The sequence below is a fragment of the Diceros bicornis genome, chromosome 7 (assembly GCF_020826845.1).
Source record: "Diceros bicornis minor isolate mBicDic1 chromosome 7, mDicBic1.mat.cur, whole genome shotgun sequence".
Taxonomy (NCBI): Eukaryota; Metazoa; Chordata; class Mammalia; order Perissodactyla; family Rhinocerotidae; genus Diceros; species Diceros bicornis.
The window spans coordinates 56417024-56444239 of NC_080746.1; the positions used below are offsets into that span (position 1 = coordinate 56417024).

At 38.9% G+C, this 27216-nt stretch overlaps 1 protein-coding gene across 2 annotated transcripts in view; it reads right to left on the reverse strand.

Moving 5' to 3' along the window:
- The window catches only part of POLD3 (DNA polymerase delta 3, accessory subunit), a 45234-nt gene extending 18343 nt beyond the window's left edge, over window positions 1–26891 (reverse strand). Inside the window, exons 1-8 of one of the 2 annotated variants that reach the window (XM_058545608.1) lie at window positions 26684–26891; window positions 25268–25323; window positions 16817–16919; window positions 12079–12118; window positions 10440–10572; window positions 5266–5521; window positions 4004–4076; window positions 602–767 (exon numbers count right to left, since the gene is read on the reverse strand). In XM_058545608.1, coding sequence (XP_058401591.1) covers window positions 602–767; window positions 4004–4076; window positions 5266–5521; window positions 10440–10572; window positions 12079–12118; window positions 16817–16919; window positions 25268–25323; window positions 26684–26743 — 887 coding nt within the window. In that variant the 5' untranslated portion in view covers window positions 26744–26891. Of the gene's footprint in view, window positions 1–601; window positions 768–4003; window positions 4077–5256; window positions 5522–10439; window positions 10573–12078; window positions 12119–16816; window positions 16920–25267; window positions 25324–26683 lie in introns of both variants that reach the window. The other variant, XM_058545607.1, reaches the window with a different exon arrangement.
- Window positions 26892–27216: the final 325 nt, after the last annotated feature.

Genomic DNA, 27216 nt, shown 5'->3' on the forward strand with positions numbered 1-27216 from the left:
GCATTTTGTTGATGTTTTCTCCTAGAGTCGCCCCAACCTTGCCACAAAAGTCAAGTATTTCTGGGCCTATCAGTGCTGACAGTGTCCTTTAGAATTTCTTTCAACAGACTAATTCCTACCAACTATGAGGTAGTGTCTCAAATTCCTGGATCCATTTTTAATAGCTTGTGTGTGCTTTTTATTTTCTTTTCTAATTACATTTTACCACTTGAAAAATAAACCCATTGATATAAAAAGAAAACAAAGAACTTTTTCTCTTAAATTTCACTGGAAACAGTAACCTTCATTTGGCAATTTGAAGTGAAAAACAGGCACACTTATGCCATGTCCACAAATTTAAAATGAAGCAAAGGAGAAAAGACAATCAATTTAGATCAATGGGGCCCAAAAAACTGGCTTTGGTCTCTGAATCACCTCAACTGGCTGATTCCATAGTTCCACTTCACCAGATAAGCTATTAAGCTCCTCTCTCCATGTGTCCCTAAGGCAGTAAGTAGGATTTAGTGCTGAACTGAAAACTGCCTGCTGTCAACAAGCCCAAACAGACCTTTTCACCCCCAGCAGAGGCACTCTTCCCCTACGAGCAACAAAATTTTCCTACCTTTTTTTTTCCTTCTGCTGCATCTTAACAGGCTCTGCTTTTTTGCTGGATTTCTTCAGGCCTGCAGGGGCTGCCAGCTTTGGTTCAGTGACAGACACTGGAGGTTGCTCCACTAATTTTTCTTCTTTCACTGCTTGTTCTGAATCCAAATTGACTTTAAGTTTACCTACAAATAAAGTATAGCAGGCGATATATAACCTCATCGTGCAATATTAATCCATCATTCCTTTGACAGTCTACTAAGTGCCAGGAAATATGTTAGGAGCAAGGGATAAAGGGATAAAAAACAGGGAAAGAGGTAGTTCCTTGCAACATTTTAAGGCAACTGTTAAGGAAAATCTAATCACATTTTCTTATTACCTGAATGATCAAGTCACTTGTATAATCTGACTAATTAAAATCAACTCCTTTTTATACTCAAAAAAATATGAAATACCTTTTCAAGCAAAGAAAGATAACAAACGACGACTTTTTAATTTTGTCACCAATGACGTAATTTTTTTACATATAAAGTATTAAGGTTTTTGTTATTGAGATATAATTCATATACCATAAAATTTACCCTTTTAAAGTGTACAATTCAGTGGCTTTTTTAATTGTGCAACCATCACCACTATCCAATTTTAGAACATTTTCATCACTTCAAAAAAAGAAACCCTATACCCACTAGCAGTCACCCCTCAACCCCAACCCAGCTCTTTATAACCACTAATCTACTTTCTGTCTCTATAGATTTGCCTATTCTGGATGTTTTGTATAATGCAATCATACAACATGTAGCTTTTTGTGCCTGGCTTCCTTCATCTTGCATAATGTTTCAAGGTTCATCCATGTTGTAGCATGTATCAGCACTTCATTTCTTCTTATGGCTAAATAATATTTCACTGTATGGATATATCACATTTTGTTTATCTACTCATCAGATGATGGACCTTTGGGTTGTTTCCACTTTTTGGCCATTATGAATAACGCTGCTATGAACAATTTGTGTACAAGCTTTTGTGTGGATATACAGTTTTAATTCACTTGAGTAGATACCTAGGAAGTGGAAGTGGGTAACTGTGTTTAAGTTTTTGAAGTACTGCTACATTGTTTTTCAAAGTGAGCACATCATTTTACATTCCCCACAGCAATGTACAAGGGTTCGATTTCTCCACACCCTTGCCAACACTTGTTATTGTCCAGCATTAAGTTTTAAATGGTTCAAGTCCCCACAATCAACTCTCTTCATCCAACTCAAGCTTCATTTTCACTGTAATGATCTTGTCATGTGTCAAATACAATAAAAACATTCATAATTTTACTCTAAAAATTCAGCATTGAAAAAACATCTGTTAAATAAATCAGCTTTGTAAGCCACCCTTTTTATTAGGTGAATATTTAAATCTTTTATTTTATCCAGGGTTTCCCCTCCCTCTATTACATTCTATAACATCCTGTTATTCTCTGCCTAGCAATTACAATCATCAACTATTTTATTTTTCCTGTACTTGTCTCTCTCTCCCACTAGAATATAAGGGCCACAAAGGCAGAGACGTTGTTTGTCTACATTTTCTCCATTTTATCACCAGTGCATAATAGTGCCAAGCACACAGTACGTGCTCAATAAATATTTGCTAAATAAACACATGAATAAATACGAGTATACTTCCATAGTTTGACTGTTTTTTACAATTAGCAAATATTCATATCTTATGTATTTTAGAAATAATAATTTAAAAATTCACTGTTTTTTAAGGTTACAAATGTACACAAAAAACAACAAACATGTGGGCCTCAACAAAGTTGCCAAGAAACCACACAATTTGATTGGATATAGCAGACTCGTACCAGTTATGCAGGCCAGTGACATTAGCATGATCTATTTTCACAGAAGTAGGGAGCCCTCCTTGGGCACTGTGCCTGCCAATAACATAAGTGTACTTCCCAATAACCTGAAAGTAGCAAAATTTCCATATACTTTCAGAAACATAAAAGTGTTTTCTGATAGCTGTTATGACAAATAAAAAACTGTCCCCCCTAGGGGCAAGCCCGGTGGCGTAGTGGTTAAGTTTGCATGCCCCGCTTCAGTGGCCTGGGGTTCACATGTTCAGATCCTGGGCACGGACCTATGCACCACTCATCAAGCCATGCTATGGCAGTGTCCCATATACAAAGTAGAGGAAGATGGGCACAGATGTTAGCTCAGGGCCAATCTTCCTCAGCAAAAAGAGGAAGATTGGCAATGGATGTTAGCTCATGGCCAATCTTCCTCATCCAAAAAAAACAAAAAAAAACCATCCCCCCAATCCTTCCCCCAACCACCAATTTGACCATCATAAAAAAGCAGAATTCTGACTAATTTTGCTTGCATAGGCATATAACAAAATGCTTCCCCACAAAATTTTTGTAAAACTGATGCTCCAAGAAAGTGTGCCATAATTATCCTGCGGCTCCTGCATTCTTCCTGGTATTCTGCCACATACCCTCAGGGGATGTGTACTTGATATGAGAAGTATGAAAATATGTGACTATTGGTTCTTTCTATATGAAAGAATTCTAATCTAAATAAAGGAGATTTGCTTTCTCAAAAAGTAAATATTTTTAAATAGCCATTACTACCTGGACCCTTCTAATTTAAACTGAGGTTTATCTAGTTCATTACTATGAGTAATCTGCAAAAATCACTAAAGGCAAAAGATCTGTTTTTGTAGCCCCCTGGGGAACAGAGGTAACAATGGTCACATCAGGCAAACAGACACCGGCATCCAAGATATTAACCTCAACACTATACTGCATAACCAGGCAGCCTCCCTTTTATTTTAATCACCCATTTTCAAGAGACCTATGAAACAAATATTTAATTCTCTTTTCAAGGCAGGAAGTAAAAATAGGAACAGTAAACTATCCTCCAAGAGATCTAAACTGAACCCAGCTCACCCTTAAAACTCAAGTGTTGGGGCCGGCCTGGTGGCGCAGCAGTTAAGTGCACGCTCCACTTCAGCGGCCTGGGGTTTGCAGGTTCGGATCCCGGGCGCGCACTGACGCACCGCTTGTCAAGCCATGCTGTGGCAACGTCTCATATAAACTAGAGGAAGATGGGCATGGATATTAGCCCAGGGCCAATCTTCCTTAGCAAAAAAGGGGAGGATTGGCATCGGATGTTAGCTCAGGGCTAGTCTTCCTCACAAAAAAAAACCCCAAAAAACAAAAAAAAAACAAAACCCAAGTGTTCCAGCTGGAACTGGAACTTTTATCAATATATTGGTCAGTAGACTGCAAATTTATGTTAGGATGCAGGAATGCCACACGGTAGTGTGTAGATGGTAAAAACTGGACAAGGTAGCTTTCACCTCAGATATAATAAGTTATTAATATTAACATTCACGTATTAGTCAAAGAAAGGTAAAAAAAAATGCTTACTCATAGCAGCTTTTCCAAAAAAATTGCTCATCACATTCCCTTTCCCTGGTGCCTTGTTGCCTGCCGAAGATACCTAAAAGCACAGACAAGAAAACACACACGATTTTTTTCTAGTGTTTACGCTGCTCTTCAAGTAGCAGTTAAAAAAAGTCTCTTCAATAGCAGAACACACCATCATGATGGTACGGTCTCTATATAATCATGCCAAAGTGTGTAAGCATTAGATATAAGAACAAATACAGACCAGACAGATCTGGTGTTAATCTCATCTCCAAAGCTTAGTTTCTCATAGTTCTTATAAAATTATTATCCACTAATGTGTCTAAACTTTTTTCTTGAGTATATTTAAAAACTACTTAATTTGACAGAATTAAAACAGATCAGAGGCAGTATGGTACACAATGGGGAAAAATCTCCAAAAATTACATTTGTAATCATCAAAAGTGGATTTGAATGCTGGTTCTACCACTTAATAGCAATCTGACACGAAGGCAAATTACTTAACAAGTCTAGGCTTCCGTTTTACCACATACAAAATGGAGATGATAGTATCTACCTCACAGAATTGAAAAGAAGATTTAAACAAAGATCAAACTATTGGTACACAATAGGAGTTCGATCAATGTTACTGTTTTCCCTCTACCTCTCCTCTCCTTTCCCAAAGTGGAAGCTTTAAACTGACAATGATGGTAATATTAGTAATAACAATAATTATGCTTTTCTGGATTGTTTTTTAATAGTATCTTAACGAGACTTTCCTTAAGTCAATGCACTTAAGTTAGTTCAGATGACTGAGTAATAAAAAACTAAGGGAATAGAATGAAGAAAAAAACAAGAAAAAGTCATAAAATAGAACAAGAATGTTAAATACACTAGGAAGGAATGCATACAGGGCAAAGTCTGGAATATAAGATGTTCCCAAAATGACATGTTGCTAATATACAATTCTTTGTACTTTACAAATTTTCAAGGTGTTCTCACATGCATTATTTCAACTGGGTCTCTCAACAATCTTGTTATGTGCACAGGGTAGGCATTACCGTTTTACAGGAGAATCCAAGGCTTGGTGAGAGGCATTATCAAAAGAAAAAGGACTATTTCAGGTAAGAATATCAAGAATTAAAGGATTCAAACTAAAGTAGAAAAATTCAAATATCCAAACCTTATACATAATTAAACTACTACCACTGTAACTATTAATGCTTTTCTAGTTACTCATTCTGAGCTGTGAAGGCATATCTTTAAAGACTTACATTTGTTACCTCTTTAGCCTCTGTTTTGGTTTCCTTGTTGGCATCATGGATTTTAGAAGCAGCTTTAGAGGCAAACATTCCCATAATTCCTTTGGGCTGCTGGGAAATCTGTTTGGAGGTAGGTGGGCCATGACCATTGGTGGTCAACTCATTATTGGCTTGTGTCTCACTTGACACCTGAAGATCTGACTGCTCAAACTTTTCGGAAGATGAGGATTCAGCAGGAGCTCTAGGAACTGCAGCTGCACACCGTATGGCACTAAACCTGGGGACAGAAACGTTACATTACTGTCAATAGCAAAGATTATTTTCAAAAACTCTTGCTTCTTCCACACAATACCTTCTAACCCTAATACTATAAAATTAGAAAATTTTAGAACCAGAATGGATTTTATAAATTATTTTGTTCAAAACTCTCATTTAGATAAAGAAACAAGTATTGGAGAGAAGTGAATGACTTGTCCTAGGTTATACATCTAGTTAGTAATAGAACTAGGACTGGAATCAGGTGTCTTCAACCATACCATATTGAATATTTTTGCTTTTGTGAAAAAAGCATCCTAATTCAAAACAGTAAGAATACACCAAACAATAACAAAAGATTAGTAATTTCACCATCCTTGGGAAACCAAATGGTTATCTCTTGTTTTTAAAGATTTTCACCTTATGGGGCTAAATATTCAATAAATATTGACTGAACCAAAATTAAGAGCTTTAAATATTAACACATTTCCTGGCAACTCTCTCTTTCATGCTTTAAAACATGGAAGAAGCTGGGAACAGAGCCACTGGCTCCTATAATCTGTGGTCCTTTATAGTCATTTGTTAATAAGTTCTAATAATTCCAACTACCAGCACCAGATAAGTATGCTCAAAGCCAAGTGAAGAAATTTGGACAGTGTGCATGGCATGTTAAAGGGAACTTTCATCTCTTCCTCTCTAATCATTGTAGATGTGACACAAATCCATAATGTAACATTCCACATTGTGAGTAACTGACCCAGCCTTCTCGAATGGCTGCATTAAAGCAAAGTTCCCCAACTTTTCCTAACAAAGAACATTTTATTCCCCCTAAGTCTTTTGCTTATTGGGCGTGGGTGAGAGTTCCTTGAAGGTGGGAAAGTGTATTATTCATCTTTTGTATTTCAGGTACCCAGTACAAGACCTGGCATGTAGAAATATATGTTGAAAAAAAACATTATTTAGGGGCCAGCCCAGTGGTGCAAGCGGTTAAGTGCGCGCGCTCTGCTGCGGCGGCCCAGGGTTCGCCGGTTCGGATCCCGGGCGCACACTGACACACCGCTTGTCAAGCCATGCTGTGGCGGCGTCCCATATAAAGTGGAGGAAGATGGACATGCATGTTAGCCCAGGGCCAGTCTTCCTCAGCAAAAAGAGGAGGATTGGCAGATGTTAGCTCAGGGCCGATCTTCCTCACCAAAAAAAAAAAAATTATTTAAGTTACTGAAAGTGAGTCTTCTGGCTTCTCTCCCTTCTTTAGTGTACCACCTCAGCTTGGGGTGAGAGAAGATGGCGGTTAAGAAACTATGTGGTGATAGCAATTATCTTAGAGATCAACAGGGCATAACTTCGAGATTAACCCCTAGAATAAATGGCCTAAGAAAAAACTTCATGATAAATCATTTAATTTCAGAAGTAATTTTAGACTAAGTAGCCCCAAAGCCAGAGTCTACAGCTCCAAAAATCTTCCACTGATTTATTATGGCCCACATCAGAAAACCCTACATTAACACAAATATTTTGTGCATCGGAGTTAAGAACAGACGGAAGTCATTTCCTTTCACCCACCACTCTTCCTCTCTGGCTTTGCAGTGCCTCCATGTACAAAGAAAAGAGCAATGTTTTATTTCATTGTCAACATCTAAAGTTGGCCCCAAGACAACTCTTTCTCCATTTGGTCTACATTCCACACCTTAGGGTCAGGACCAGGAACTGGCAATGAGGAAGAGACCAGTTAGGCTGGGAACACGTCCGAAGAGAGAAGAATCTGCTCAGTCCTAAAATTTCAACTTTCTTCCTGTCACAGCACTTCTTAAAACACACGAAACAATGAGTCAGATCTCAGTTGGCCTATAATTCTCAGAACCAAATACAAACTTCTTTACTGGAGATAAATTCTTCACAGTTCTACTGAGGATAATTTAGTATTTAAGTAAAGTTTCATTAAAGGGCTTCCTATTACCACATTTCTACTTGCCATGTTTACTTTAGCGATCCCTGTGCAAACTTCATTTTGAACTTTTGAGTCACTTTTATTCTCATTTGCTTATTTGCTAGATACAACAGAAGGATTGATTTTTAGAGCTTGACATGCCACTAGCTCTAAAAATCTAGATTTTTACTACTAGATTTTAATACAAATTATTTTTGAAATCTAGGAATATAATTTACATAAACATACCAGGGTGTTCATGTTTTCTTGTAATCCTTCCCTAAAAGACATCAGACTCATAAATTATTACTCTTTAGCTATATTTATTTATTTAATAATATTTTATTTAATAAATATTTGCAGCCCTATTACACTCAAGCTTTTGAGCTAAAGAAAAAAACAACTAATGTCTATCATTAATTCACTCAACAATTATTTACTGAATGCTTACCATTTGCCAGGCACCATTTTGGGTATACAGTGGTTAACAAAATAGACATAGTCCCTATTCTCTTGGAACTTACAGAAACTATGTTTGGCAATTCTATATGTATTTCTCCTCAAAGACCTGGCTCTGTCAGTTATCCCATCTCCCCCAGTATCTTTAACCATTTCCTCTTTTATGGCTCTTCCCTAACAATACAAGTTCAAGGCATTCTCAACTTTAAAAATGTATATATACTCCCTTAGTCCCAATTCCTCTTTAGCTACCTCTCTCTTTTTCCTCCATTTTACAGTCAAATTTCCTGCAAAAAGTTGTCCATTTTTGCTGTCTCACTTCCTCATGTCCCCATTTACTCAGCTGACCAGAATCTGGTTACTCCACTGAAAATGCTTACCAAAGCTGTCACTAAATCCAATGGACACGTTCCAGTTCCTATTTTATTTAGCTTCTCAGCAAGGTCTGACACTGTCAACAAGTCCCTCCTTTTTGAAACTCTTTCCTTAGCTTTTAAAATCCCATATATTCTCCTGATTGTCCTCTTATTTCTCACCACTCCCTCTTAGGCCTCTCTTTTTCTGCCTGTCCCTTAAAAAATGGTTATCACTTAAGTAGTGCTTACTATGTGGCAAGCACTGTTCTAAGTGCTTTACATATATTAATTCATTTAATTCTCTACAACTCTGCGAGGTTGGTACAACTGCTAGCTTCATTTTACTGATGAGGAAACTAAAGCACAGAGAGGTTAAATAATTTGCCCAAGGATACACAGCTAGTAACTGTGGCCCCGAGTTTTACTTTCCACCCTTCTTTCATTCTATACATTCTCTCTGCATGACTGTATCTACTGCTGTGGCCCAATTAATTACCTACTTTTTCTGATCCCAAAATCTCTATCTTCACCCCAGATTTCTCTCCTTAGTTCTAGACTCACCTATCTATTGCAAAGGAAGCTCCACTTGGACTCCCCACAGGCTTCTCAAACTCAACATGTCCCAACACAATTCATCATTTCTTCCTCTCTCCCAAAGCCTGCTCCATCTCATATATTCTCTTTCTTAGTGATAGCACCATCATTCATCCAGCTGCCCAACTCAGAAACATGGCCATCATCCTCAGCACCATCAACACCCCTCCTCCCCGACACACACGCTCCTGGACCCCAACCACTTCCACAACATCCAGGTTTTGACGGTATGACTCTTTAACCCTCATACTTCCCCATCCCCAACACTACTACTATACTTCAGATAACTGTCACCTCTACCCTGAATCACTGTAATATTTCTCCTTCCTGGTGGCCTTGCCTCCAGATTATTCCCTCTGATCTGTCTTCACCATTGCGAGAGTGATCTTTCTATAACGCAATTCTGATCATTTCACTCACCTGCTTCAAAATCTTCAGTGGCTCCCAAATGCCCTCATAATAAAGTCTCAACTCCTTATCCTAGTAGTCAAAGCATAGACTCTGACTCCTACTTAAGTCTTATATCTCATTATGTCCTACCCCTTACTCTAAGTTCCAGCCATAGAAGACTACCGTGGTTCCGCACAAGCACCACGTTTTCTCTCAGCTCTGTCCTTACTCTCTCACTTCTCCTTTGACTGGCTGCTTCTGCCAGGCCTTCAGGTCTCACTCTAGATGTTATACCCTTCAAGAAGCCTTCTCTTCTTGCCTCCGCACTCTACCCTCACCAAAAGCGAGGGATGAATGCCCCTCAACATCATCCCCCACTATTACTCCTATTATAGCGTTGTCACACTGTATTGTAATTGCCTCCCATAGGAACAGCAGTTCCATAAGCAGGACTGGGCTATATGCACTCTATAATGTGTGGCATGTCATGGGTACTCATCAGATCTTTGTTGAATGAACTCAAATTGTCTTGCTTAGTACCTGTCAAAGTAGTAGGTGCTCAATATATGTCTAGAGAACTGTCCTGAACCCTCAAAAAAACTCCACTAAGTAGGCATTATTACATCCAATTTAAAGATGAAAAACCCAAAGCTCAAAGAGTTGAGGTAATTTGTGGAAAGCCACTGGGCTATTAAGCAGCAAAGCCACGACTCAAGCCCATAATCATCAATTCCCAAAAAGCACATGCATTATAGTCCATTGCCTCTCTGTGCTGTGAAAGATACAAAAGATGAACAAGATCTGATCCTGGCTGTGGAAGATAACTGCTTTTAGATGGAAGGTAGAGGGATATCAAATTAGGAATAGTTTTCTGGAGGACAACATTTAAACTGGTTCTTGAAGGATGGGTAAGATTTAGACAAGCAGAGACTGGGGTAAGGGAGTAACAAAGGGGCACAATAAACATTTCTGGTGGCAGTGACAGGATAAATATATGAGAAATAGATTTATGGGGAGTCCACTGGAGTTTTCAATATGGGTTGTGGCTGCTATTTTTTACCTTATGATGTACTAATAAAACCAGGCATGTGTCTTACTGCAAGATAAATGGGGTTTTACTAAACTTGGCATTCACTCTTAAGAGGCAGCCACTGTGTAAACATCTTACAAAATCAATTCGTAAAGAAGCCCACAAGGAACATTAAGGAGCTCACTTGCTGCAGTTCTGCAAGTTGCTTTTAAGGATGTCATAGTCGGTATTGAACAGAGGCCCACTGTCCTTTAGCATGGCTTTCTGGATGCTGTACACATGGATGCTGGCAGTCACAGCTAGCTTGGACTTCACTGCTACAAGTCAACAGGAAAAGCAGTCTGTTAATACACAAACTTCATAGCATGTGGGGACTTTAACAAGAAACCCTTCTGCATTAAAACCATTTGCAATCTGTGGTGGTCCAAAAAGCTCTAACAGGCCAAATAGCTACATATACGGTATAACATCAACTCTTCCGTCTGTGATGGGGACATTATGACAAGGTAGGTGGTGGTGAGTCAGTTCTAAGTACAGCACCTGTGAGGGTATCACTCATCCAGTGGACACTCAGTAAATATTAATAAATGATTGATGACGGCCATGATGTTCTTTTTTTTTCAGTCAGGAAAGAATATTACACTCTAGCACATAATTACGGAATAAGTCATTTCTATCTGAGAAGACTCACTTACGTAATTCAATTTTAGTTTAGAAAAAGCAACTCTATAACAAAAATACTACTAACCAGATAAGTCTGCAGAGAAAAAACATAGAACATCACAAGAATAAATTTTAGGTTCCATGAAGGAAGGGACTGTGCCTAACTTGTTCCAAGGCTCCAGTGCCTAGCACACAGCTTGACAGAGTAGATGCTCACTATGTATGTACTGAATGAATAAATCTTGCTTTGCCTACCACACAGTGGGAACTCAGAAACAAAACAATGGACATTTCTACCACCTTGAATATTTCAAAGTTAATTTGTAAGAAACGACTCCACTAGCAGGAGTCTTTATATACAAAGTATGACAGTGCAAGTTTTGCCTTGAGACATAGGTCCAAGATCACATGCACCCCAGCTGTTATAAAATTCCTTTGAACTGGTTTTTAAAAAATAGAACAGTAGCATTAATAGTCTTGAAACAGGTGGAAAAATTTAATTCAGAAGTTATATTAAGTCTTTCTGACTTTAGAAAAGCATTCTTTAATTTTTTTCCTAAAAAAATTGTCATGGGGGCCAGCACAGTGGCATAGTGGTTAAGTTCACAAGCTCTGCTTCAGCGGCCTGGGGTTCACAGGTTCAGATCCTGGGAGCGGACCTAGGCACCGCTTATCAAGCCATGCTGTGGTGGCGTCCCACATATAAAGTGGAGGAAGATGGACACGGATGTTAGCCCAGGGCCAATCTTCCTCAGCAAAAAGAGGAGAATTGGCAACAGATGTTAGCTCACGGCTAATCTTCCTCACCAAAAAAAAATATGTTATGGAACACAACACAGTATTCAGAGACAACTGTCTTTTTACAGTTGATGAGGTGTCCCATATGGCATTCATGAGAGTTTTTGCACATCTGTCACAGGTTTTGAAATCTTGTGATAAAAGTACTTTATTAATGTCAGCAGCTATTGGCTTTAAAAATGGGAAGTTAGGCAGATGTAGTATCATATTTTAACATGTTTCAGAAACTACTAATAAAAGGAATATATGGCTCTTCAGTTAAACAGCTACATATATTATATGAGATGTTAGGGGCAGATTTTTTATTGTGCTTACATTGATGCCATAAGAGGAAAAACTTGCTAAATCACTATAACACTTACCTTCCAATTTATCTTCTCTCACTACTGCAACCTTGTGGCACTGTAAGGAAATAACACTTCATTAATGTTTAATGCAGTACAATTTGCAATTTTAAAGTTTCCTTGCCAATAATTCAATTGCACTTGGATGTGAAATTAGGAACATTAGATAACCCTGAAAATATATGCTATATTTTAATAAAGTCAGATTCATTTTTAACTTGCTTGCTTTAAAATTTCTCAATCAGGTTAAGGAAAATGATAGAGTATCGATATCAATACAATAAAAAAAAAAACCAGCATCTCAAATCAGCATGAGGAAAAGAGGACTTTTTAGTAAGTGATGTAATGAGAGTTACTGTAGAATCATATGGACCCAGATAAAAATTGGATCTCTCACGCCATACAACAGAATAAATTCTAAATGGATTGGAGATCTAAATGTAAAGAATGAAACCATATACGCACGGAAAGAAAATATGCTTGAATTCTTCTATAAACTGATATAACCTGAGAATGAGGAAAGGTTTCCTAACAATAATTCAAAACCCAGAAATAACTGAAATAATCCCTAAAAACTAACAAATAACTTTTAGATGACCAAAAAAACCCACTTTAAGCAAAGTACAAAGACAAGTGATAAAGTAGGAAAAATATCTGCAAATTATATCACAAAAGGTTAATATATAGCTTCTACAACAGAGAAAACAAAGACGAACAATCCTTTAGAAAAATGGGCAAGAGATGTGAACAGACAGTTCACAGAAAAAGAAATGCAAATGACCCTGAAACATACGACAACATGTGCTGTGTGGAAACAGGCACTCTTGGACATTGCTGGTGGGAATGAAAAATAGAGGTATTTGGCAATCCCAACAAAGTACATATGCACTCTACTTCTAGGAATGTAACCCTAAAACACACTGGCAAAAATAGACAAAACACATATCCACTGAGCTATTCACTGTAGCATTATTTGTAATAGCCAAAGATTGTAAATAACTCAAATAACTATCAATAAGGAACTGCTAAATAAACTAAGGAATATCTGTCAAGGTAGTATCATGTGGCTGTAACAACGAATGGGGAATATTTCTATAACTGCTATGGAGTGATGTTAAGGATCTACTGCTAAGCAAAAACAAAGCAAAAGTGCAAAACAGAGTGTAAAGTACAAAAACTTTTATCTAAGAAAGGGGAGTAATACAAATATATATTTGCTTATATTAAAAATATATATAACAACAAAAACAATGAAAGAAGAACGCAAAACTAATAAAAAGAGTTACCTGTAACGGAACGGAGGGAACCTAAAAAGTGAAAGTGGGGAAAATATTGAATTTAACTAGATACTGAGTTGGTGGCTTAACCACAGAGAGAAATTATTTCAAGTGATTCTAAAACACAGCCTGATTGTGCATCCCTAGTAGTGCATCCCCTTTATATTTATATTTGTATCCTACAGACAAAAAGAACTGCACAGAAATTTGAAACTGTTTTCAATAATCATATTGTTAGTAAAAATATTGGTTTTGCTTTTCTAAATCTCATATATTTAGCTAAGGCAAATACATATTTATGTTAATGTTAGGAACCACCAAAATTTACAACATAAGAGAAAAGAGCAATATAAAATCAAATAAGTTTTTTTTAACGTAACTGTAAATTTAAACTGGGAATATTAGTGTTTTCATAATGTGTTTTCTCTTAAAAAAAGAAAAACAAAGAACAGGCATTCCTAAAAAGGTCATGTTTTGCAAAACTGTACAATGAAAATTATAGAGCTTATGAGAAAAACAGCATTAGGAACTAAGCACTCAAACCTATGTAACTTCGTAATAACAGCCCTAAAAACAATAATTGTTACCCTCAGGAAAAAAATCTGGACATCCCAGATAGTTCAGTGCGGTTAAATGCTGCCTCAGGGGATACTGAAAACGCATAAAAACGACACAGTGGAAATGCCAGTTTGTTCGTGCTAAAACAACACAGACCAGAGCAGAGTTCTGATTCAGTGGGTTCCTGTTAAGGTGGACACAGGAGTAAGTTCAGCATCCACAAACTCAGAGCCTGGCTGGGGACAAGCCCCCTGAGTTTTTTAGCAGTTAAAGAAAAAGGAGAAATATGGCTAGTTGATGAGAGAAAGTTCTTTATAGAAAAATTCCAGTCAATAAATCCAGAAGGAGTGACAGAATTAGAACATCACAATTTTGTAACTCCTAGTGAATTAAAGATCTAGTCAATGATAAAAATCAATCTCAGCTAAAATCATTAGATGAAAAGCTAATGGGAACCTTAAAGGATGGATCAGGCTGACAACCTCTAACATCACAAAAAGAGAATCAACCAAACATTCCCTTGAAATTTTCACATAATTCTCTGAAAGACTCTTCAGGACGAGATTAGGAAGCTTTTACTTTCTATGTACTATTGTTAAACATTTTCACCATAATAATGATCATTGGAAAAATAAAAATTATTTATATTTTAAAAAATCCATACAAGGTCTATAATGTCTTTTTTCTTTCTAGAAACACTTAAAACTTAAAAAAGAAATTAGAAGGAACAAGAACAAAACCTCCCCCCTGATATTATGCTTAATAATCTGCCTTTCCTTAGGAGGGCTCTCTCTAAGACAAAAACCATGGGTAAGCATCTACACTTGGTCAGTAATTCTATAGGGTTCCAGAGAGCTGCCCTATGGGGCTGTGAGGAGGGTGAGTACAGGGCTCCAAAATTCTCACAACCACTTCAACCACAGCAACCTTACTCAATATATTTTATATTAATATATAAAATATTTATTTTAATATATTAAATATATATTTTTAATATAAAATAAATACATATTTTATATAATAATTTTATTTTATATATTTTATATAAAATCCTAATGGATTCTGATTAAGATTTCATTTGAAAAAGCATTCTGCTGCTTTAAAAAAGGTGGGCAAAATTTAAATGCCCTCAAATCTAGAAACAGAAGGACTTCTATGAGCAAACCACAGCATTGAAATTTTTAAATGATTATGGATTACACATCATTTTGAAAAATGGTCTCAAAAAATGCGCTGAGGAACACAATTTGAATGCCTTTCAGGAGTTCATCCAAGAATCCCCTGAACCCTGAAGACCAACCCCAAAGACCATCCAAGGATCCGAAATTAAGAACTTCTGTCATACGGGTTAGAATAAAAATCTACAACTTTATCTTAAAACATAAATTCTTAACCTTGGACCCTGTTCCAGAAGATGTGTTAACACTCAAAAGTTTATGAATATGTCAATATATGCATTTTTCTTTCAGATTCTCAAAGGAATCAGTGACCAGAAAAAGAATGAAAACCACTACTTTACAGGAACACAATGAATCCCAGGTAAAGAACTGACTAAGGCTAGCATTGACTAAACTAAAGAAAGAAATAGAAGGGGGCTAGTTAACTGTAGAAACAAAAGGAAAGAAGACATTCAGATGCAAACTTCAGCAGTATCCATTCAAGAGCCATACAGGGAGAGGATTCTGATGGCATGTTTACTTCTGAGAGCAAATGAATCAGGTCTGCTTGATTTTGTGTTTCAGATGGATAATGGCATCTGACTATCTACACATGCAAATATCTCGATTATTACCTGGCTGGCCAAATAGCTTACCAACAAGGAAAGAATATGCTGGTCAGAAAATATAAGGATCTGATCCCTCTAGCAGTTTTGTTTCTCCTTGTAAATTACTATATTGTCATGCCAGTTTTAAATCTCACATGCTTGGGACTCTACTGCTACAAGGCAAATCCAGTGAATATTCTGATAAATCAGGCTTCTGAACTTATGAGACTGATGGAAAGTGAAAAGGGAAGAGGAAAACATATTAGTGCATCTCTGAGAAGGAGCTCTGATCCTTGGGCTAAGTTCCTTGGGGCTAGTGGTGGTGGTGGTGGGAGATAAGAGGTTTGGGGAAGTGAAAACAGATGAGGTGTGCCTTACTTTTAGGGAGAAGCCAGAGAAGAGGAATTATCAAAGTTCCCAAGGATCAGTCTGGTGCAGCAGAAGGAACGAGTTATCTGTGCAGAGCTTCTGGTACCCACCAAGGCATGGGAGTGGTAAACTGATCCCTGTGCTACTGAGAGGGACATGGAAGTAGCTAAGAGAAAGTCAGCAGACCTGAGAAAGCTTTGTGGCCAGGATGATGACAATGCAGCAGTGACATGTGTTGATGGATGACCAGATACCAGATGGGACTATAAAAAAATACACGAGAATAAAGATGTTCCCAGATCATGCCTCTGCACTGCATTAGCTCAGACCCCTGCCAACACCCCCATCCTTCAGCCACTTAGACATAAGCCTACCAAAATGAGAGCTCAAATTAAAATCAAGTTCAGTTTACAAAAATAAAGTTGTACTTTCTGAACACCTGAGTTTGTGGCTTGACATTTGAACAGGCTGGAAATTAATCACCATTGTCCCCAATATACCTGCAAGAGGAAGAAAGAAGAATAACAGAAGCAGTCTCCTAATGTCTCGTTGCCTAGGAAAACTGATGACATAGTCTCTGCATCACACCCAAGATATTACCCAAACTTCTCAGAGTTTTAGGTTTAGTTTAAAAATCCAAAATCATCATCATCTTCAAGTAGCTTTTTAAAACTTCCATAATACTAAATAAATCTTGTTTTTTTTTTTTTCCTCCTTGTGTTATGTTATATACCACGGTTTACAGCTCAAACACATTTAAGCTTATTATAAGATTCTGAGAACTTACGGAATGTCCATTCTGAATGAGACTGCCAGACACTAAATAGGTGACATGCAGTTGGGCTCCTGAATTTTCCTTTCGCTTCCTTTCAACATAATCATACAGCATCCTGTTCCAAACAAAAGGCACAAGTAAGTCATCACTAAGAGTTTACCTCATCAACTCTTAATTTGTGACTTAAAAGTTAGATATATCAAATAGAACAGTCCAAATTTTCTACAGAATATTTTTGTTCAGTCTATGGATAGAGGGTTAAAAAAAGATGGATTTTAGATGGGACATAGGAGTCAACTTGTATTGAGCTGGCACAGTGACACTGAAATAAAAAAAATCTAATAACAGGTCAAGAGGAACTGAACCCGCATTAAAACAACGGCAATGACATATAATGGACAGAACAATGAATCAAGAATAAGTTCAGTCACTCTCTAGCTATGTGATCCTAGGTAAGTTAATTTTTCTAGGCCTCTTAATTTCCTGAGATTTAAAATGGGAGGGCTGTACTAGATCACTGATTCTCTTAATCTGGGATTCATGTGGCCATCTCCACCCCCAAAATTGCAAGCAAAATGTATGTATTTTTTTGTGGGGAGACAGTTCAGGGGTTTCAGTAGATTCTCAAAAGACTCGAAAACATGAAGAACTACTATGTAGATGATCACAAGTGTCCAGCTCTGAAATTCCAATTTTATGATCATTCAGATTCAACGCTGTTTCAGAAATGCAGAATGTAACAGCTTACTCACAATGCCCAATATTCAAAGCATTCACTAACCTGACATTGCCAAACACTCAATGTAAAAATAATGTTGCTTTTAGTAACATCCCTAAATTCATTTTTATCCTTTAGATCCAGCTAGTATTAGAACTTGGCTCCCCTTAATAACTTACTGTTGAACAAAAACAACAAAAAAGACATATCATTTGTGTCTTTTATTTCAAGAAACATATACTAAGCCTATGTAACATGTCATACTTTTCCCAAGAACAGCTAGAAACTCAAAAATTCCAAGGGAAACTCAACCTACACTGTTGACCACTCTCTTCTTGAGGCATGCACTCTCTTAGCTTCCGTGATCCCATGCCCCACTGGGTCTCCTGCTACCCCTCTAACTGCCTCTGCTCCACTTCCTGCACAGACTTGACTGCTTCTTCCTTTTCTGTACTGTTGGGGTTCTGTCTTCAGCTATCTTTTCACTCTATATATCAGAGTGACCAACCATCTGGTTTGCCTGCATGTGAGGGGTTTCCTGCGGCATGGACTTTAAGTGCTAAAACCGACGGTCCTGGGCACACCGGGATGGTTGGTCTATTTCATTCATCCCAGAGGCTTCATTTATTCTCGACAACAACATCATTTACTCAAACCACCCAAGCCAGAAATCTGGTAGTCATTATCTTTCACTTCTCCTTATCCAGTGAGTTGCCAAATCTCCTCAGTTCTCCCTCCCAAGTAATTCTTGACTCCTTGCCCTCCAAATCTCTTGACTGGACTATTTTAGTTCCAAGTGTCAGTTGCCCCCACACCCACCCCCTTCCCAGTCATTATCCACAAGGCTTCCTCGTTGAAGTTTTAAAAATGCAAATCAAGTCATTCTGTCAACAAAACTTTGCTGAGTGGCTACTTCATGTGCTATGCTTTGGGGATAGGGCAGTGAACAAAGTAGTCACAGTTCCTACTCTTTTAGAGCTTATATTGTAGAAAAGACAGACAAACAATAAACAAACAAGTAAATATATGTCACATGGTAGTAAATCTGTAGGGAAAAAAAATAAAGGTAAGAAGAATAGAGAGCACCTAAGAAGAAGTTTTGCTATTTTATATAAGGTGATTAGGGAAGGCCTCATGAGCAGAGTCCTGCAGGAAGTCATGGAGCCACCAATGTGGATATCTTGGGGAAGAATGTTCCAGGCAGAGAGAACAGCAAATGCAAAGGTTCTGAGCTAGGAATGTAAGCAAGGTCCAAGGAATAGAAAAGGGGCAAGTGTGCTGAGTAAGGAAGAGTGGTAGGGGAGAGAGAGCCAAGCGCCAGACACGTACAGCTTAGTGGCCGTGTGTACGGCTTTAAGCAAGGAAATCATTAGAAGGTTTAGAGCAGAAATAACATGATCTCACCTTTTACAAGGATTCCTGACTGCTGTGTGGAGAATGTACTGTTGAGGTGCAAGGGAGGAAGCAGGGAGACCAGTTGGGAGGCTACTGCAGTAATCCAGGCTAGCGAGGATGGTGACTGAGATTAGGGTGGTAGCAATGGAAATAATAATTACTGGATGAATTCTGGGTAATTCAACAGGATTTGCTGATGGACTGATTGTGGGGTATGAGAAAAAGAGGAGCCAAGGATTACTGGACTAAACAACTCAAAGAATGAAAGTGTCATTCACTGAGATGGGGACAGGCAGGAGAGGCAGGTGTTGGGAGGAGAAATTGGGAGTTAGGTTTTGGGGCATGTTAAATCTGAGATGCCTATTAGTCATTAAGTAATGTTGAAAAGGTAGTTGAATATTCTTGTCTGAAGTATTATTCCTTGTTCAAAAGTATTCAACAGCTCCCCATCCCCTAAGGATCAACTCCCACTCCCTAGCAATGACATGTAAGACTCTTCTTGTTCTGGCCCCTGTATCTCTCCCCATTCTCCCATACTCACACAATTTTCAGCCTCATGAAACATTCTGCAATTCCTCTTGCTTCTTTGTATGCCTCTCCTTCTGCCTGGAATGCTCTTCTTAAACCTCATCCATCTAACTCCTCATCAAGCTAGCAGCTCATTTATCACCTCCTATGTGAAGCCTTCCGTAACAGCACCAGGAAAGCAGGGCACCCCTGCCTTCTAAGTTCTAACAGAACCTATCCTTTATCTGTTATTATAGCACTTACCACACTGTATTCTAACTAGTCAGTTTATATATCTGCCATCCCCACTAGACTATAAGCTCCTTGAGCCCTATTCAGAATTTCTGTTGATTTCTCCATCTTATTCTCTTTAGTGTTTCCTTCCATGCAGCAATTATGTTAGGAAAGATAAGGTAATACAGTTTCACGAATATCTCGGTTTACTTATGCTAGTTAGGACCATGCTAGTAAAAGAAATGATAGGCAGGTACCCTGCCCAAGATAGTCTCAAGCTCGCTGGCTAAATGCATTGTCTTTTATCCACAACTCATCGTCTTGCCTGTATCACCACAGTCATTGTCCCTTATGCGCTTGTCTCCCCAAATCAACCCAGTTCTCTTTTACATTAATAAGAAGGTCAAAACTGCACAAATTTTTTTTTTTCTTCTGGTGAGGAAGATTAACCCTTGAGCTAACATCTGTTGCCAATCCTCCTCTTTTTGCTGGGGAAGACTGGCCCGCAGCTAACATCCATGCCCATCTTCCTCTACTTTATATGTGGGACGCCTGCCACAGCATAGCTTGACAAGCGGTGCACAGGTTCCCGCCTGGGATCTGAACCTGCGAACCCCAGACCGCTGAAGCAGAGCGTGCAAACTCAACCACTATGCCACTGGGCCAGCCCCTGCACAAACTTTTTTACAAAAATAATTTCTGCATATCTGTTGAGTCTCTAGGACATGTTTACCTAATTTGATCATACCATTTTATTTTTACCAACAAAATATGCAAAATATTCTTAAATATGAATGACAACACATGACTTCTTACAAGATGCACTTCTTACAAACATAATTAACTATTCTTCTCATTTTAATTCATTATTTTTCCCTCCTGATCAGTTCTACCCATAATTTTCCCCAGGATGAAAACAGAGTATAGTCTATACTGCCTTCCCTAACCTAGTTTAATTCCCTCGCAGCATTTTTACAACCTAAAATTACTTGTTTAAGTCAATGAAGGAAAAGACCTTGTCTGTCAGATTTGCTGTTCTATGACAGAGCCTAAAATAATGCTAAAAATATAGTAAGAACTGAAAAAATACTTCTTTAATGAATCCAAGCAAATCAGTAACAACCATGCCCAGTCACAGTGATATTTTAAATGCTTCCACTATAAGTAAAAAAAAAACAGTGATGGACGCTGTCTCAATTTTTTCATCTGTTAAAAGAAGTTGATAACATCCATCACATTGGATTGTTATAAAGATTATGTGAGACAAACGCTTGGGAAAGTATCTACTATAATGCTTAGTACTCATTCAACAAATGTTTATTGGCACCTATTACGAGTAAGGCGCCGAAGATACAATTGTGGATACTGTATTTCACAAAGATGGCTGCAACAACACTTCCCATCTCACATGCTCTTTGACATCTTCTCAGAGAGAAGTGGAGTGGGATTAAATTCGGGAGGGCTAGTGATTCACTTTAACCAAAAGAATGAAGCAGGCTTGACTTCTGAGGCTAGTCAAAAAAGGCAATCAGCTTCTGCCTTGTGCTGGAGCACTAGCTTTTGGAGTCCCGAACTGCTGTGTTAAGAAGTCTGACTACCTAAAGAAGCCATGTTCTTAGGAAGCCCAGACCACATAAACAGAACATATGCAATAACTGGTCAATAGCCCCAGCTGAAGTCCCAGCTAATGGCCAGCATCAACTGCCAGACATGCGCATAAAGATGCCTACAGATGATCAGGCTCCAGCCACTGAGGCTTTCCAGCTGAGGTACCAGACATTATGGAGCAGAGATAAACCATTCTCACTGTGCCCTGCCCAAATTCCAAACCAAAAGAATCTATGAACATAATAAAATGTTTGTTTCAAGCTGCTAAATTTTGGGGTAATTTGTTACATAGCAATAGTAACCAGAACAGTGGTGAACTTGATAACTATGTTCCCTGACTTCATGGAGCTTATATTCTAGTGGGTGGGACAAACAATAAGCAAGAAAATGTCAGATAGTAGTAAGAATTATAAAGTGTTGGAACAACTGGATATCTACATGCAAAAGAATGAAGTTGGACCCTTTCCTTACACTACATACAAAATGATTCCTGGAAGAAATAGTGACTATTTACCCATTTTAGTGATTTAAAATTGGCTTGAGCCAACACCTGATTTGAAAACTACAGTGTACTCTTATTGTGAGGACTGAAGCCATTTTTTTTTTCCTGAGGAAGATTTGCCCTGAGCTAACATCCACTGCCAGTCCTCCTCTCTTTTTGGCTTGAGGAAGATTAGCCCTGAGCTAACATCTGTGCCAATCCTCCTCTACTTTTTTTGTATGGGGGACACCTCCACAGCGTGGCTGGTGAGTGGAGTACGTCCGTGCCTCGGATGGAACCTGCAAATCCAGGCCACCAAAGCAGAGTGCATGGAACTTGAACCACTGGGCCACGGGGCTGGGCCCCTGAAGCATTTTTACTATCTTTGCAAGCACGCAATACATAGAAACCTTAAATATAGTGATAATTATTGACGTAAGAGCTAAAACCACAAAACTCTTAGAAGAAACACAGAAGTAAATCTTCACAACTTTGAGTTAGGCAGAGCCTTCATAGATAACTATATAAAAAGCACAAGCAACAAAAGAAAAAAGAAAAAAATTGGCCTTCATCAACAATAAGAACATTCGCGCTTCAAAGGGTGAAGTGCAAGACAAGCAAGTGCAAACACAACCTACAGAATGTGAGAAAATTTTTGCAAATCATGTATCTGATCAGGATCTTGTACCCAGAATATATGAGAACACTTAACATCTCAACAATAAAAACACAACTCAATGAAAAAATGAGCAAAGGATCTGAAGTGAATCTTCTCCAAAGAAGATATACAAATGGCTAATAAGCACATGAAAAGATGATCAACATCATTAGTCATTACAGAAATGCAAGTCAAAACCATAATATCACTTCACACCCACTAGAATGGCTAAAATAAAAGACAATAAAGAGTTGATAAGAACGTAGAGAAATTGGAAACCTCATACCTTGCTGGTGGGATTGTAAAATAGTGCAGCCACTTTTGAAAAACAGCTGGTCAGTTCCTCAAAATGTTACATATGACCCAGAAATTCCAATCCTAGGTATATACCCAAGAGAATCGAAAACACACGTCCACACAAAAACTTGTACACAAACGTTCTTAGCAGCATTATTCATGATATCCAAAAGGTGGAAACAATCCAAATGTCCATCAATTGACGAATGGATAAACAAAATATGGTGTATCCATATGTTATGGGTTGAATTGTGTTCCCCCAAAAAGATAGGCTGAAGTTCTAACAGCCAGTACTTCAATGTGACCTTATTTGGAGTAGGATCATTGCAGATGTAATTAGCTAAGATGAGGTCACACCGGAGTAGGGTGGACTCCTAATCTAACCTGACCGGTATCCTTACAAAATGGCTATGTGAAGATATAGACACACAGGGAGAATATCATGTGACAACAAAGGCAGATACTGGGGTTATGCAGCTAAAAGCCATGGAACGCCAAAGACTGTCAGCAAAGATTGCTAGGAAGAAGCAAGGAAGGATTCTCCTCTACGAAGGTTTCAGAGGGAGTATGGCCTTGCTAACACCTTAATTTCAGAGTTCTAGCCTCCAGAACTGCGAGACAATAAATTTCTGTTGTTTTAAGCCACCGAGTTTGTAGTATTCTTTTATGGCAGCCCTAGAAAACTAATACACCATGTAATGAAATATTATTCAGCCCTAAAAAGGAGTGCAGGGCTGCTACATGCTATAACATGGACAAACCTTAAAAATATTATGCTAAGTGAAAGAAATCACACACACAAGATTACATATTGTATGATGCCATTTATACGAAATGTCCAGGATAGGCAAATCTACAGACAGAGTATATTAGTGGCTGCCTAATGCTGGAGGGAGGTGGGGGGGGGGACCGAAATAGGGGGAAAATGGTGAGTGACTGTTCATGGATACAGGGTTTCTTTTTGGGGTGATGAAAATGTTCTAAAATTAATTGCAGCGATGACTGCACAACTGTGAATATACTAAACACTACTGAATTGCACATTTTAAATGGGTGAATTGTATTGTATGTAAATTCTATCCCAATAAAGCTGTTTTTTAAAAAAAAGAATTATGAAAGAAATTAACAGGAAGATATGACAGAGAGCTAGGGAGTGGTGGGGATACCTGAAATAGAGCATTAGGGAAGGGCTGTTACAAGAAATAACGTGTGAAATTGGAGCTGAAACCTAAAGGATGAGGACAGCTGGGAGAAGAGCATTCCAGCCAGAGGGAATGGTGCAAATGTCCCAGGGTGAGAACGGGCTTGGGATATATGAGGAACAGAAAGGCAAATACGGTTAGAGTATAAGTGAGGTAGAGAGTGGCATGGGATGAAGTTGGTAGATAGGCAGGGCCTAAACAGTATGTTAATTCTATAAAAATTACAAGTAATAAGAGTAGCTACAGTAAAATTGCAGGCAAATTTATTTCATCTCCAGTCCTCAACATGCACCTTTAAACCCCAACAGGCTTATCTAATAGTTACCTTATTTTATATTTAAACGTTCATAACCGCAACAAATTATTACTCTTACAGGTGTCCATTCTCAAAATTACCTGAACCTCTTGGGTTTGGGCCAGGACCGGTCTTAGCAACAGCAATCTCAGTCAAAATCAGTCCAAACCCATTCCTGGGCCAAGAGTTTCAGGTCTTGAAGGCATAAACATCACAGTCAAAATCAGATTCCTAAATCTGTCAAACAGCAAACCAAATAAAGCCAAATCTACCCATTTTAGAGATCCGGGATTTTCTAAGACTCATGGAATGTTCCTATGACTCAAGGAATAGGGAAAATCAGACTACCTTCAGGAATAAAACAAACTAAATGAGTATTTCACGCAATATATGTGCCCTCAGCCTGTTCACCAATTCCTCCTCTTGGGACATAAACAACATCTGCATATTTGCAGGTCAAGAAATTTTTGAAGTTAATTCCAAAGTTTGTTTCTCCCTTTTGGCCTCAAGTTGGACTATAAGTTTCAGCAAGGAAAAGTGATATGGCAAATTCAAGAAAGGTAATGCTCTATGCCATCCTAAACACTCGCTTTTCAGTTTCACTATTTAAGTGAAGTTAAAAAAACTATTTAAGTTCTCCCGTCTCATACTATTATACAGCTTGTGTAAAACACCTGTTGACCTCATTATGGAAGTATGTCAATAACACCCAGAGATGGGCCTAAGGAGCACGTGTGAAAACATAATGAAGATGTGAGATAACAGGCATATAAATCTGAGGTATAAACAGAACTGGCTAGTCTGTTTAATAAATTTGATATAACAAAGTGATATTAACCAGAGGGCAAGGTTACAAATAAACCCAGTAAATGTATCACCACACATTTGAGTAGAAGTCCACTTATCTCCAAAATAATAAAAGTAGTAAAAGGTAGTAAAAATAGCATGCTTTCCCATTTTTCCAGAAAAAAAAAAATAATTCTAACCTAGAGGTCATCTGTAAAGCTAAAAAACAAAGCAAAACGAAAAACTCCAATGCGATTAAAATTAGTAATAAATTGGACTTACTGTTTGGCCTGGTTGACGTGAACCCCTAGTGTATAGCTCAGCCATTTGTACGTCACCTGCAAGAAGAAATTTTTTAAACGTTTTATCAGATGACTCCAGAGTGCAGGTCAGTCCCAGGGGGTCCTAAAAGGTCCTACTCTTAGATGATTACACTTTATAAATTACAATAGATGCCACCCCAGTTTGCCAAGAATGATCCATCTGGGCAGGCAGGATGGAGAGATTTCTCTTACAAATACTAAGAAGTTTGTTTCACAGACCAATTAATGCAAAAGAGTCTAAAAAGAAAGGTTGAATATACATAGAAAGAAAAGGGCTCTCATTTTTCTCACACTCCTTGTTTTACTAAGGCTCTTTTTTTCACATTCTGTCCCTTTTTGGGGCCACCACCAAAAATTATCTTCAAATTCACCCAGAAGCTAGATTTCTTTGAAGTGTATGACTTGGAAACTTCTAAGGAAAGTTGCAGCCATACAAACAAACATTAAAGGGCACCAGTGGTGCAGGGGCCAGAGAATGAATGAAGTGGATGAATACTGCATCAGAGGGTAGACTGGGAACTAAATGCATCAAGCCTTGATCTTCCTTCCATCCTTCCTTGAACTCTCCTGTCACTTGTCGCCTCCTTGCATGCCTATCACTCTCCTCTCAAAGTCTTCCAATTCTAAATGCTGTTTCCAATAATTAGAAGACTTACATAGGTTAGGCAAAGGCAGTATGATGTAGAAGAAAGCATTAGCAAGAGACAGACCTAGGTTGGAAAAATGCCTATCCCCTACTAATTCGTATAAATCCTTACTTTATTTGTATAAAGAAATTATTTGGCCCCTCTGCTTCAACTTCCTTTTCTAACTCTCGGTAGGTCACCGTAAAGATTAAATGCAATAATGTGGATCCAAAGTTCACAGCAGGCACTCAATTACCCACGGTTTGCAAAGCGCATTCACATCCATCATCTCACTTGAGCTTTACTCCAACCTGTGAGGCAGGTCAAGCCTGTGTCCATACCAAATTTACAGGAAGAGGAAACCGACTGTCAGAAAATTCAACAACTTGTCACTTAACCCAGTTAAGACATAATTTCCTCAACTGTAAACTTGGGACTTAAACGCCAACCACCTTATCAGACAGGTGTAGGGACACCCTAGAAATATTATCAACCAACGCCCCGCCCTCCGCGCCTGACCTCCACGGCCCCTGGGGCGTGGGCACGCCCACTCGAGGGACGCGGAGTTGCGCGCGCGCCAGAGGGCCTCTTCCGCGAGTCCTCGCTGGCCCTGAGGCACGAGGCGTGGACCCCCCTCTCCCTTCGCCGGTCCCCACGAGGACACACGCCGAGGGGTCAAGACCCCCGCCGCCCTCGCTGGGCCCAGGACCCCCGTCGCACGCCCGCCTTCCCCAGTCCTAGCTCCTCACGATCTTGTTCTGGTCCGTGACGAACTCGTCTATATTTTCCAGATAAAGCTGGTCCGCCATGGTGCTGCGACGCCGGTCCCCGCCGCCTCAGAGCTCCCCTTGCCGCCACAAGCGCAGCTCCCGCCGGCGGGAAACGTCTTTTCTCCCACCCAGGTCCCGGGTCGTTTCCCACGGCAACGGAGGCGACGCGCTACGGCGGCCGTCCGAGGGTCAAACTAGTCTCCGAGATGGCGCAGGCTGAAGTGGGCGGAGCTTGTAGGAGCGGGCGGAAGTGAGGAGCTGGGAGAGCGGGCGTGGACTAGACGGGCTGTCTGGGAATCTCTGGTTTCAAATCTCAGCTCTGCTAGTTAATGACTGACCCAGGGTAAAATACCTCACCTCGAGGAGCCACAGTCTCTCCACATGAAAGTTGATGAAATAATCCTTGCTCTTGCATCCCTTTATTCAACAAATATTTATCAAGTACCTATTCTATTTGAGGCACTTCTTTAGCACTGGGGACCCAGCAGTGAACAATAGAGACGGAAATAAAC